Here is a 14010-nt window from a genome sequence, read left to right on the forward strand (position 1 = left end):
TATTACAATCAGAATACTTCTTCTTTCGCTACTGAGTCTATGGAAGGTGGAGGTAACGAATGCAATCTCCATAGGCAGAACTGTTCCAAAAGTGTCCAGCTGTCAGCTATAAATAATAGTTCCAAATCTCTGCAGAGTAGCGCTAGAGTAGCTAAGAACTTAGGCGATATTGACGGAGTGAAGTGCGCTGTCTATGATTTGATTTTTTTCTTCAGTTATTCTAGGTATTGTAGAGCCACCTATTTAAGGTTTTTTGACGGATACTTTTTGGTACATGGAGATTGTATTCCTTACCTCCACCTTCCATAGCTGAGTCATTTAATTTAACACGTCAGTGCCGTCTTTTGAGTTTTGACATGCCCTGTATATTTATTCGATAGCGAAACGTGACGTACGCGTTTGTGTTAATATGTGAGTAATATATGATCACGCGCCATATTGCGGAATTTCATTGGAACTAAATTTTTCATACTAAACTGAACTGTCACCCTATACATGAGAATACCAGCGCCCTCTTGACAATGATAATATATTTCTGGTCGAGCTTTAATACAATCAGGAGACATCTGAATGTCACAATGGATCGCGGGCCAGGAACAGATTTACATGACCAATAGCGGCCCGGGTGAAAACTCGTAGTGGTTAGGTAAGACAAAAATGGACGACCGTCCCGAACCGCCTTTTGCAAACGTAGTCCCTATTTTCCTTTCTGAATACTTTCATTATTAAAAATATTTTGACACAATCCGAACTACTTTTGATAAAATAAATATTAATAATTTTATAACCCAAAACTAATCAGGAAATAAAATTAAACGAATAAAAACGATTATCGGTCCAAAAACTTGTTATTTCACTGTACAGCGAATGAAAACAATTAAATCAATTTTCAGTTACTCATGAAGTTAAAATGAAGTCACAAAGTTTGTGATTCCCCCTCCCCTTGTCATACATGTCACATTTTCTTGTATCCCCCCTAAACGTAATATTAAATTACTATAGTCTATATATTATTATAAACTATGAACAAAGGTATTGAAAGCAATTATAAAAATAAATAGTTTACTATACAATTGGCTCCCTATACCGTCTTTCGTCGATGAGTTGTAAACACCCGCCTCCACATTTCGTAGGCCTCGGGGTTGGGCACGGGGCCCATTTTGACCTCTTTACCTATATGGAGCAGTTTTAACCCCGCTCGAGAGCTGGGGAACCATCGTGGTAGATCCGTGGCGGATTCTGGCGTTGGGTTTCTGTACAAAAAAAACAATGTACACACAATGAAAACATGCAGGGTAGATCAGTTAAATTTAAGAGGAAAGGGGATGAACTCTGGATATTTTAATTAAAAAAAAAATTACGCGTCTCGATATACGTTAACCACACCTATAGTCCTTCGTTGATGTATCGTTTTTTTTTATTATTATAAGATTTAAGAGCTTTACAAAAATGTATGGAATTTGTATTTTGCTCCTAATTCTTGTATTAATAAAAAAATCGTACGAAGGAGCAAAGCTATGGTTAATAATTATACAATAAATCGTGTAAAAATATTTTCCAGAATGTCGATATCCAGGGAGGAATATGGGGACTACGTTTTTAAATAAATAAATAAATAAATAAACGTTTATTCACATTTCATGCCTTATAAATATTTACAATATACTTCTGCCAAACCACAGAGTGGTTTGTTGGCAGACGAAGCTCCTATAATATGCAAGCTAGGTAGTCTATATGTTACATATATTTTTATCTATTTAACCTCTTACCGCATGCGCAGCCCTATATGGCAGTTTATGTAGTAGTATAGTAGTTTATGGAGAAGCAGTCGCCCACTATCGTCTGAAATGATACGCTGGTGACGAGTTTCTGAACTATGAAAGTTATGACTCATGACAGTTCAGTATAACACCCGCTAACTACATAGTTGAGTGGACGACATTCGAAAGATTAGCTTCGGAAGATTCGGATGAGATTAGCTCAGGATCGGGACAAGTGGCGTACTAGAAGAGAGGCCTATGCCAGTGGGCGATAAAGGATTGATTTGATGATGATGGTCATAGTCGAATGAGATCTAATAACTAAGACTCAAATCCAAAAACGTCACTTTTGACACTGACATATCAATATCAGATCAGTATCATTATTAGAATGAGATTTAACAACTAAAACTCGAATTGGCTTGTCAGTGGAAGATTTTTGAGAAAATACGTTGAAATTGCGCTGAAATGGCGCTTAATATATATAGAATAGGGAATTATATATATCTACCAAATTTTATCGAAATTGACGAAAAATTAAAATCGGCCCACCAACGGTTTGTTTGATTTGACAGACAGATGAATAACGCCGTTAATGAATTTCCAGTGTAACGTGTGTGAAATTTACTTACCCGTACTTAGCAAAGTTAGTCCATAATTTAGTCATAGTATTTATTATTTCATTATCTTTTTCGCTCCAGATCTCCATATAGTTTGGCCAAAAGTCTGGTTTAAACAAATAAAACAAGTCATCAGCATGGCAGGCCCCTTCAGAGTTCCGATATCCTGATCTAGCTTTCAACATATTTCTGCTGCCCCCATAGTCGAAGTAGTAATTATAAATCGGCTGATCTGTATTTTTGACCAAAACCTCGCTTTCTAGCAACGACGGTATTTCAAAGTACAAGTGAGTATAAAGATCTGACATGTTCAGTATTTTTGACATATCAATAGTCTCCTCTCCGAAGTAAAATTCTTTTATTTCTTTCGCTGCTTCTTCAGCTTCTAGTTCTGTTTTGAACTCTAAATCAGAAGCAAATAAATAACGACCGTTTCTTTCATTGACAGACGCAGCCATCTCTCTACCAATTAGAAATAAACCTTCATTACTGTTCGATCCATGAATGATAGACATATTAAGTTTCTTCTTATCGAGAATATTATACGGCAAATCTGTTATAATAGGCTCTACGCCGGGAAAAGGTTTTTCGACACACGGCAAATGCAATAGTTGCGCGTCGAAGAACTTGTCCAAAGGTTTCTTTGGTCTCGTCCTGAGGAAGTCCTCCACGGGAAGGTTTTTAAATATATTGTACAGCTCGTGCGGGTCTTCTGTATCATAGCCCAGCTGTTTCGCAATAAGGCTGTACACCCCCACGGGCTTCCTGTTGACTGCCCAGTTGGCTATAGATGATCCGCTCTGTATGATAGCTTTCTGGAACAGGCCTTTGGCAGCATCGCTAGCTACAAGCATAGATACCGAAGCACCTCCAGCACTTTCGCCAAAAGCAGTCACATTCTCAGGATCGCCGCCGAATGCACCGATATTTTTCTTTACCCACCTCAAAGCCGCCAGCTGGTCCTTCAAGCCAGCGTTTCCTGGCGCTTCTTTTATATTTAAACACATGAACCCTAGTGCGCCTAATCTATAGTTAAAGGTAACTATGATCACATCATGTTTGACTAGATAATCTGGCGCGTAGAAGAACTTTCCTCCGCTGCCTAGAATAAATCCTCCGCCATGAATGAAGACCATGACGGGGAGAGGGCACTGCAGGGGCATGGCTGGGACGTAGACGTTTATCGTCAGACAGTCCTCTCTGCCAACTGTGCCCCACTTGGAGTTTTGTGGGCACATGTATATGTGGTCTGTCGCTTTGAAGGTACCCTTCCATGATGGTGGCGGTCCAGGTGCCTGAAAATAAAATTGAAGAAGCTAAGATAGAAGATATAATAGCAAAATGGTGTATATCGTAAAACAAACTCGTTATTTTTATGTGCCTTATCTGTTTTTTATATCGTAAACTAATGGAATTAGACTTATGCAAGTTGTTGTATTGTTTCGGACCGCTAGGTATTCTAAATATAGCAGTAGGCATATCTATATTGTGACATCACTAGACTAGAGCTGCACTGCGCAGATATCTAGGACTACTTAGCATGCTTTATAGTTAAGGTTTTGAGGTGTAACATGGACAGTTTTGGCCTCTTATAAAAGTTTCTAAAACTTTCTGTACCTGATGCGTACTGTAGTAGACGGAGGCATCTACTGGCCATACTCCCCCCGCCTGTACTCCCCCCTACTGCGCGCAACTGCGCTGGCTAACTCCTTACTCACGGCACTATTTGAATGTGATTTGTTTGCGACAGGGATAGATGGAGGCTGATATCTGAGTGGAAGGGAGTGCTCAAAAGGGAGCAAGACAGATATTCGTAGATGTAAGTTAGTTTTCGACTAGTAAATAAGTAGTTTTAAGATATGAATCTATGAAACGCTTTGGCGTAAGCTGTAATGTCATTTTAAATTTTATTCAATAAATAAATCACACATGACGTACCTAATACAAACAGTCAACAAACTCACTTGGAACCTGGTGCTGTGATTGGTCGTCGCATACGGTATGCCAACGTACTCAAAGTACGACCCGTCGTCGCTGACCTTCCCGCTCAATCTCCCTTGAGCGATCTTCACCACCGGCGCTGGTTGGTCCACCAAGTTCATCGCGAACAACGAAAACAACACAAGGTTCTTCGAATACTTCATTTTAAATGGCCATAACAAAGTCAAAATGCCCACAAGCATTAATCTAGAAGTCTTATTTAACTTGTCCTGTTAATATGTATCTATGTTAGTAAAGTTCTGTTAGTGTCAGTCAAATTTTGAAAGCTAAACTTGACCCACTTCCCGATTTTCGATTGAACTGACATTAGTGGCATTGTGCATACATAGGTTAATCGGTTGATAATACAATATTATGATGAGATGGAGCTGATCTGATGATGGAGACATAATCTGATGATAGAGTAGGCCATGGGAACTATGTCATAAAACAACGCAAACTAATTGTGTTTGGGGTTGTTAGAATTGTCTCGATGAGTATTAGTTGCCTGTGAAAAGAAAAGTACAGTCGGCGATAAAAGCTTTTACCAAAAATGATATTCTTGACAAAAACTTATTGTTTATTTGCAATTAACTGTTTCACCATAGCGCCTATCTTGACCTGATTGTTATATCATGTAATAAAAGTAAGATTTTTAAGAGAGATGCCTCTCTTAAACTGTGAATGTCATTTCGCTTTGTGTGGTAGGGCTATAGTTGTGCCGTTCTCGGGAAAGTTCTCCGTTTTGTATGGGGAATATTCTCGTGCGAGAACATTCCCCATAGAAACCGGAGAACGTTCTCTAGAACGGTGCAACTATATGGTACAGCGGATGTCATTCCAGATCTCGAGCAGAGCCCAACTGGGGAAGTACCTCCTTACAGAAAACCGCAGCCAAATAACACTAGACCCTATTCCCTACTCAGAGTGTTGTGTTCCTGTCGGTGAGTAAAGTTTCCAGAACTCAACGAGGGTGCGGAGTTTTAGGATCGGCAACGCGCATGTAACTCCTCTGGAGTTGCAGGCGTACATAGGCTACGGAGACTGGCCGTATGCTTATTTGCCACCGATATATAAAAAATTACGACTTTGTACACACAAATGAATTAATTTAAATAGATAATATGTGGTAATCGACCGCTGAGCCGGCTTTGCGGCCTTCAACTGACTCGAAGAGTAACAATTACTCACAAACGTAGCGATAACGTAACGGCCCTTACACACGTTCATCTTGTTTTCCTGTCCTGGAGGCCAATGAGAATGTACACTTTGACATCAAATGATGTCAATTAGTTATCGTGCATTTCGCTCTTACTTGTCCGGACATGTATTGGAGCGAGCGAGACGAATGATAACTAAATTATATCTTCAGATATGATATAATTTTGATCTGATGTCAGTGTACATTCGAATTGGCCGGGGTGGTAATTGGTCAGAATCTACCTCCTCGTGGTCCACCCCAGGCAATGGCTTCGCAGAAGACGGTTAAAAGATTCAGACTGTTCCAGGTTAGCTGGACGCGCTCTCTCTGAGCCTCCCAGCTATTTTGTATGCATCAATTTTGATGTATTATGTTAACCTTGTAAATTTGATTTAATTTTTTTTTCAATTAAGCCATACGATAATATAATATACTGGCCGCGTAGCCAACGTTCCAATCGTTAACGCTCCGTAGCGTAGCGTAGTCATCTCTCTCTATTACTCTTCCATATTAGTGCGACTGTGACAGTTGCGTTTCGTTCGCCACGGAGCGTGAACGATATGCACGTTGGCTACGCGGGTTGATCTAACATTATAAGATCTGACATTATTTCAATATGAGATGGTTCCCATCTCCTTTAAAGGACAAGAAGTATTAGAACAAATTAAATTATTTTCAGAAAATATTTTAATTTGTTTTTTTTTTCAAGTTGAAACACTACTATTTAAATTATAAACTGAAAAAAATGTCCTATACTAAGAAAACTACTCTACTACTTTTTCTTGGTATAGGGACCGTGCGCGTTGGAGGGTCTGCCATCTTGTGGCCTGAATCGGAACAATAAACATTTACATTTACACGTCACGTGTTTTCTTGTGCATAGTAGATTCCGCCATCTTGTGGGCTACATCGGAACAATAAACATCACATTTACGCCTCGCGCCAAAAATCTGACGGCTCATGTGCTGCCTCCTACAGTTCATGCATACTCCCTATATGACATTATTTCAGTTTATCTTTTAAAGGACCTGCTAAATTGCGCATTATGTTAACTTTCAACCCAAAACGTCACTTTTGATACTGACAGATCAGTATCAGGTCAGTTTCATATTGGAATGAGATTTATTAACTAAAACTCTTATTGGCCTGCGTGCCGTTAATTTCATTTCAACTCTAGTGAGCCATATTAACACCATAATTTGTACATACATATGTTTAATACATGTTGCGGAAAGTCTAGGTCTACATTTTTAACCGACTTCAATTTCATAGAAGGAGGAGGTTCTGTATTCGGTTGTGGACATTTTTTTAAGCATTGTGTGCTGAGACCTTTTGGCGTTGTCCACTTCACGTCACGTACGTCGTGACTAAAAATTCCTGACTATATACAGACATAAAATTGTTATAACATTTAAAAAGAAGTCGTAACCGCACTGTCGCCCGTCGCACTGAGGAAAATGACGCAAAGATTAAAATGCAAGTATTGGAAGGATTTAAATTGTTTTAATTTATAAGACATCTGGAGCGGCATATAGCAAGAGGAATGGCTGCATGGATTCCTTTAACTATTTACAATTAAATTGTAATCAATGCTCCAATTTTTTAATGAACCAGCTCCAAAGAGTATCGGTATTTTATGGAATGGGAAGTTAAAAATCTGATCAGAATGTACGTATTTGGAATGGAAAATGCTCTAGTGCAGAAAACGTATCACTTTCTGAACGCTTCATAAAACAACAATGACCTACTCAGAGCATGACAGATACAAATAATCAAGGAAAATAACTAAGTTACACGGCCCACGCTAGACCGGTCCGGAGCTACCGGCGCTTCGTTTTCTATGGAAAGCATCACGTGATCAGCCGTCACAGAAAATGACGTGTCGGTGTCGGTCGCCTCGGCCCGGGCCCGGCCTAGTCTAGTGTGAGTCATCCCTTACGTTGTAACAATAATTTCGCTCTACTGGCAATCTCTCTCTTTCTATCCCCACTCATAGAACAGGCTTCATGTCTAACTCTTACGCCATTCAGGCAGCACGTCTCTGGAACGGTCTTCCCCATAACATTAGAAAAGCTCCCAACAAGTTTGTTTTCAAAAAATCTGTGCGTGATTTATTTGCTGGCAGTTCATCAATTAAGTATCAGTCTCACGAACCGGTTACCTATGTATGTTATGTATATATGTATATTTATGTAATGTATGTATGTGTCTTTATGTATTTAAGTAGTTTATAATTAATTTATGTGTATTAGGACTCTAATTCTTTCAATAACAACTTTTAGTTTTAAACGCACCGCCTACAATATTTTCTGCTTTGCCCTAAGGTTGACTGGTAGAGAATGCCTCATGGGAATAAGTTCGCCTTTTGTACATTAAGTTTTTCTTTTGTGCAATAAAGTTTTAAATAAATAAATAATGCTACACTCCGAATGACACCTTTAAAACTTCCCTACTTAAAATCCGCCACGAAGTAAATTTCAATTCCGCGTCCAGAAAAACTATGACAGTAATTTTTAATTTCCTCTCCAATGTAGTTCAATTCCGCCCAGCGGTATAATCGGCCTCCAAATTAGCTGGTGTTAGCAATAATTACACTAACGACACAATATTATTCCCGTGACCCATAGCTTTCTCATTGCCCAAAATTGAGTTGAATAAATTAGGAGGCTAACGGTTGAATTTTAACGTAACCCGAGCTGCTGCTGAATTTTAAGCAACAACGCCCCTTACATACTGTTATATTCGAGGGTCATTTTTGGATGGCTTGGTGATTTGAATTCATAAAATTTTGCTAACGATACCTCGGTGGAAAATTGCTTAGTAATGCTTTAACTGGGGCATGCTAGTAAGTATTGTTTATTCTAGTTTATATTATGTAAATTTTACCAACATTTTCAAAAGTAAGGGGACCAGTACCTCCATGTCATCTTTAAACTTGTGACAATACAGAGGTGATAACATGGACACCCTATGAGGCATTAACATGTCGAGCTAGAACGTTTACCTTATATGTATATTATGTAGGCGCCTACGACTCTCAAGACATATATTAGACATTAGTCCACCTAGCTCCGTGCATACCCACTTTATTAATGGATTTTTGCAGCTCGCTGTACATTCTCGTATTTTTAAGAACTTTCCAACATTATACCTATCTACCTAAACTAAAATTATTAATTCCCAGTTAAAATATTCAATTATCTACATGACGTGCGTGCTGCACATTACAGTAGCAAGAATTAAGAAAGGGCCATTCATAATTTCCAACCATTTAACAAAGTGTCCACCACAAAGCCCAAGACCAAAGGGCTACCATAGGACCCTTACCCGTAGGGCCCCTGAGCACTAGAGCCAAAGCGATTGGAAGCCCTTGAATTGATTCGCAGGTCATTTGCATACCGGACGAGATGCGAAGTCAGCTATTACTGACGTCTCGGAAACTAATCTTCAGAGTGCTAAGTACCGAGGGCTGTTCGCACAAGGAAGGTATAGAGATGCCCAGCGACGGAATGTACACGGACTAAGCTCTTTGTACGTTTATGACTTCAAAGGAGACGTATTACTGACAGCTTTGAATATTTATCACACAATATACAATTTATCGCTATTAAAAAAAGTTTGGATTGGTCACCAGAAGTTCTGATTGTCTTAAATAAAATTCTATCTGTCCAAGATCTTGCGCAGCATTACACTATTTCAACGTTGTCAAGTAGTACAGTTGAGTCGCTTGTCGCACAAATACACGTAAAGTCACATCTGCACATCTAGTTCGTTGCAGATACATTGTGATATGAATGATTGCATTAACTCTAAACAATAAATAGTTATTTATAACCACTACTTATAGATACCCCACTAGTTGACATGAACTGACACATTGTCAGGTTGACATTAGGAACGAACGTACAATTTTGTAGATTAGTGTTATGCTGTTCTTTGTAGTATTTTGGCAACAATATTTATTTTTGTATAATATTGTAAGCTGTGGTCATCAACCATGAAATCTCGTAGTAGTTACCAACTTAAATGTAAAAATATCGCTAGAGGTTCACTTCTCACGTTGTTAACAAGTATTGCTTCCCATAATATTTATGTTTTCATTTCTAAAAGAAAGTTTATTGTTTTAATGGCATCAAAACATCACAAATATTTAGAATCAAAATGACACAAGTTTATATCCGAGGTTTTCAGCCATTGAGCTGCGTCAGGAGTAAGTGAGAACAGGTCATCGGAGCTTCCAGGATAGGCATTGAGGGGGCACGCCTGTACCACGTAATGGACAGTTAGATATTCAGCGCCACAGCGCCATAAGAAAGTTTATAATAACTGCTTAGTACGACCGGTTTGGTCCGAGGTTCGAATCCCGGTAAGGGCATTTATTTGTGTGATGAGCACATATTTTTTCCTGAGTCATGGATGCTTTCTATGTATTTGTATATTATATATATCGTTGTCTGAATACCCACAACACAAGCCTTCTTGGCTTACCGTGGGACTTAGTGGGGATTTGTGTAAGAATGTCCCTATAATATTTATTTATTTATTTCTTTTATTGTCAGTTTCTATAAGTAAATGAAGTACATACAAGTATTCTTCACAAAACCTTGCCATATAAAAACAATTCAATGAATACCTACATTAATCGAACGGAATTCTTATCGTTAATCATGTTCTTAGAACTTGGATGTGTACAACAAAAGTTTGCGACTCGACAGCTTTCTTTAGTCATCTTAAAGAATTTTAAGGACTTTTAATAATTTTAAAGGCGTTCCTTCCGGCAAGCCCGTCAAAGTGAGTCTCGAGGCGTAGACGGAATAGTTTCCAAGAAAATTACCGTTGAATTCAGCTCAATTAGCATAAAATGTATATTTTTATGAAAGTGTATGATGAAAGGCAGAGCGCAGATATAAAATGAATTAAAAGTATTCGTCAGACCATGACGCAAAAGGAATAAAAGGCGGCTCTATTCACTCGTATCAGGAATGCCGACCACGTTATTTGTATTAATCCCATCCCTAACGACATCTATTCTGATCTTGCAGCATTTTATTGTAAATCTTCTATTATAGATTTCGCAACTGTCTGGTTTTGTAGACACGTCTTTCCTACTACAAATTGATTGTACACACATACACAACTTTATATAATACATATATTAGGAAAATAAATATATATATTTATATATTATAATATAAATATTAGGAAAAGGTAAGCATTTGTCCAAAATCTCACTTGATGGTAAGTGCTGATGCAGTCTAGGATGGAACTGGAACATGCTTATCTAAAAGATGTCTATTCACTCTCAATTTAAAAAGATCCAATTTATACTGGACTGGGAATAGATTTGCAGGAAGTGATTTCCACTCCTTAGCCGTTCGCATGATAAAGCTGGATGCGTAAGCGCCTAGTGCGAATCAGAGGCAGAGTAACGACGTAAGGGCGAAACGCAACTCCACGTCTAACTAGTCCCACGGTAGCAGAACGGAGATGGGGGGGATTAGATTATGTAATATTTAAAAGAAATTCGTTCGTTAGTCAACCAAAATGCCGAACGGAGATGTATAGCTTTGATATTTGCTAAAGTACAGTAAAAATTTAAACAATAATACCTACGATACTAACAAAACGTACAATAATACATACACATATTGTCAAAAGAACAAAGGGCATCAATGAACTAAAAGCCCGAAATGCAGTGATTACGAAACTGCAGCATTTTTAATTGCACGAATATTACCACTCGATGCGGGAAGTTTGAAGCGGCCATTTTGTTTTTTACAGTGCATACGTGTCCGAGTGGCGGCGCGCGCCGAATAATAAAATTGCTCTTTACGGGAATCATTCGGATATTTTGTATCTTTTGTGTGAAATTTGGCAGTGCAGCGTCTGGGACGTGAATTGATGCGCCTATTCTAGCTGACTATAGTCTGTTCTTTTATTCCGTAGACTAAAATGACAACCACAAATGTCAAACGCAGAAATAATGTGACCAGCTTAAAACAAATAGTGCTGATCTTTGATTTCGGTTTGTGAATAATCGATAAATATTAAATTCATTTTAGATCCACAATAAACAATTAATGAAATCTACTCACTACATGATAGGAAGTAAACAATAAATAAAATCTACTCACTAATAATCCACTCAAACATTTAAAAATTGCATTATGAGCTTCGAGGTGACTGTTAATCTTACAATAAAATCGCTTTTAAATATTAGAAATATTGTGTTTAGACCTGGATACAAACTTTCTAAATGCCTCAAAATGGTGTTACTTGCCTATATAAGTAACTCCCAATAGTTTATTTTCGGTTAGTACCGGTTGTAGCACATCACTATTTATAAGACGTAAAAAACCAGCAACACATGAAATATCATTTTAGTCTACGGGATAAAAAAATAGATTATAGCTACACTTACTTATAGTCCAGCAAACCAATTTATCACAGAAAAAGCGCGAATTTAAAATTGTGCAAGTATGTGAGATCAACCCTTGGCAAAGTACATTTTTCAACTTTTTTTTTTTACTTGGGTGTAGAGTTTGTGAAGTTAGGGCTTGTAGAGTTAGACACTTGGCTCTACAAGAGATCTCATAACTTTTTGACGATGCGAGCCATATGGTTTCGTCTTGGCAACATTTTACATGAAAATATTTTTGATGGGATGATACATTTTAATTTTGTGCAAACATGTTTACTAATTTTAAAGGTGCGTTTTAGACCTATGTTCTTGATCTTTTTCTATCGAAAGTCAAGAAATTTTTGGCAGCCGTATTGTGATTTTTCAAAAACTCAGTTCGCTGAAACTACTGCAACTTAAGTAGTTATTTGCAACTTTAGAATACAATTTTAAAGTCGTCTGGTAACTAACATAAGCCTTATTAAACTTAGGTAGGTGCTATTTATTAATTTTAGGTTGCTTTGTGTAAGATTATCCTATAATATAAAATTAACCCCACACGAACTTTTATAATAATAATAATAAAGCCATTTATTCCGAACTATATACATTTCTAATGAGTATTTTTAATTATAGTATATCCCTCAGTTCGGTGTGCTGTAATGCATAGGCCTTCTCCAACTGTTTCCATTGGGCTGTGTCTTCAGCAACCCTCATCCATTTCCATCTTGCAATTGGATGTGCTAGCTTTCTAGTACAGTGTCTAGGGTACCATAGAGTAACCTTCATACTTCTGAACTTTCATACATGCCGACATAGACTTAAAATAAATTAGGTGAAAAGTATTAAAACAATATCCAAGTAACCATTTTAATAAATATTGAAGACGTTAAAATTAATCATCTCTTAAAAAGAAAGATAAATCAAACTTGCGGCCGACACACGAGTCAACTGAAATAATAAATCTATGGCGTCATCTTATCTCAGACGTTGATTGATCTCTCTCTAATCCGCGTTTCATTTGTTACCAGTTAAAACGTGTGAGCGCTTATTTTGCAAGTGAACGCTTTAGACACAGGGATGGGCAATATAATTTAGGAAATTTAATAAGTCGTGAAAAAAGCAAAAAAGTATTAGAATTGTGTACCTAACTTATCTCTTTACAGAGCACACTTGGATGTTATACGACAAAAATTACCACCCTATAACACATATAATCTTCAAAAAATAGTAATCCAAGCATCATTTAGAATTTGTAATAACCCTACTTCTTGTGTTTACTACTGGCCTTAGCATCTATTTCAGACGATCTATAGTGCAATGTCTGAAAAACATCTTGTGTTTAGAGAAAAGGAAACGCCACGACGCGTGCAATTGGTCGAAGATTTTATTTCAAGTTTAAATACACATCTTTAATAAATAACATATTTTTAATTTAAAATATTGACATACTGGAAGCTTAATGGCGGTAAATGAAAACTTTTTCACATATTGTCACGCAACAGCAGTTTTTTTAATTCTGCCATATCGTTTGAATTAATTGCAACTGGCACTTATAAAAACGTCTTCTCGACTGATATTAGAATAGTTAAATTTCTTTGTTTCTCAGAGATGTTCTAAATTTGAATGTAATTACAGTTTCACAGGTTTTTTTATAGTTATACAGGTTTTTGTTAGGCCATTAGCTTATTGTTTCTGAACATATTATCTAAGTTATGATGAACGAGGACTAGTAAGTAGTTTTTTTTAATACGTCATAAGTGGGAACCCTTCATGGGCGAGTCCGACTCGCACTTGGCCGCTTTTTTTTAGTTTAGACCTTGAAGCTAAGATTAGTTCTATTCGATAATGTTATACAACTCAAAATTTTATTAATTTTCCATTACTTTGCTTTATTTTGTTAGTAAATCATCCGAAAATTGACTTGTTTATACTATTTTTAATTACCGTGATAGTGGTAAACGAGTACACGACCTGCTTGACGTCGCGTTTAGGTGCTAGAAGATAAAGTGCATATTTTTAATCATTTTATTCTCATAAGACACGGTA

General features: G+C 37.4%; 1 protein-coding gene across 1 annotated transcript; it reads right to left on the reverse strand.

Annotated features, from left to right (window-relative positions):
- Nucleotides 1-752: 752 nt before the first annotated feature.
- On the reverse strand, nucleotides 753-5018 carry LOC133520188 (esterase FE4-like). Its single transcript, XM_061854557.1, has 3 exons — nucleotides 4345-5018; nucleotides 2393-3675; nucleotides 753-1253 (listed from the first exon to the last, which is right to left on the reverse strand). The coding sequence occupies exons 1-3, from the start codon at nucleotides 4561-4563 to the stop codon at nucleotides 1082-1084; spliced, it is 1674 nt and encodes a 557-aa protein (XP_061710541.1). The 5' UTR covers nucleotides 4564-5018; the 3' UTR covers nucleotides 753-1081.
- Between the last annotated feature and the right edge of the window lie 8992 nt (nucleotides 5019-14010).

Source organism: Cydia pomonella, chromosome 7 (assembly GCF_033807575.1).
Source record: "Cydia pomonella isolate Wapato2018A chromosome 7, ilCydPomo1, whole genome shotgun sequence".
In the NCBI taxonomy this organism is placed as follows: domain Eukaryota; kingdom Metazoa; phylum Arthropoda; class Insecta; order Lepidoptera; family Tortricidae; genus Cydia; species Cydia pomonella.

Bases quoted from the DNA above. Each gene is read 5' to 3' on its own strand.
- LOC133520188 (XM_061854557.1), bottom strand. From the start codon at position 4,563: ATGCTTGTGGGCATTTTGACTTTGTTATGGCCATTTAAAATGAAGTAT. The intron at 3,676-4,344 runs GTGAGTTTGTTG...TTTTATTTTCAG, and splicing joins ATCACAGCACCAGGTTCCAA to GCACCTGGACCGCCACCATC. The intron at 1,254-2,392 runs GTAAGTAAATTT...TTTTTTGTACAG, and splicing joins ACTAACTTTGCTAAGTACGG to AAACCCAACGCCAGAATCCG.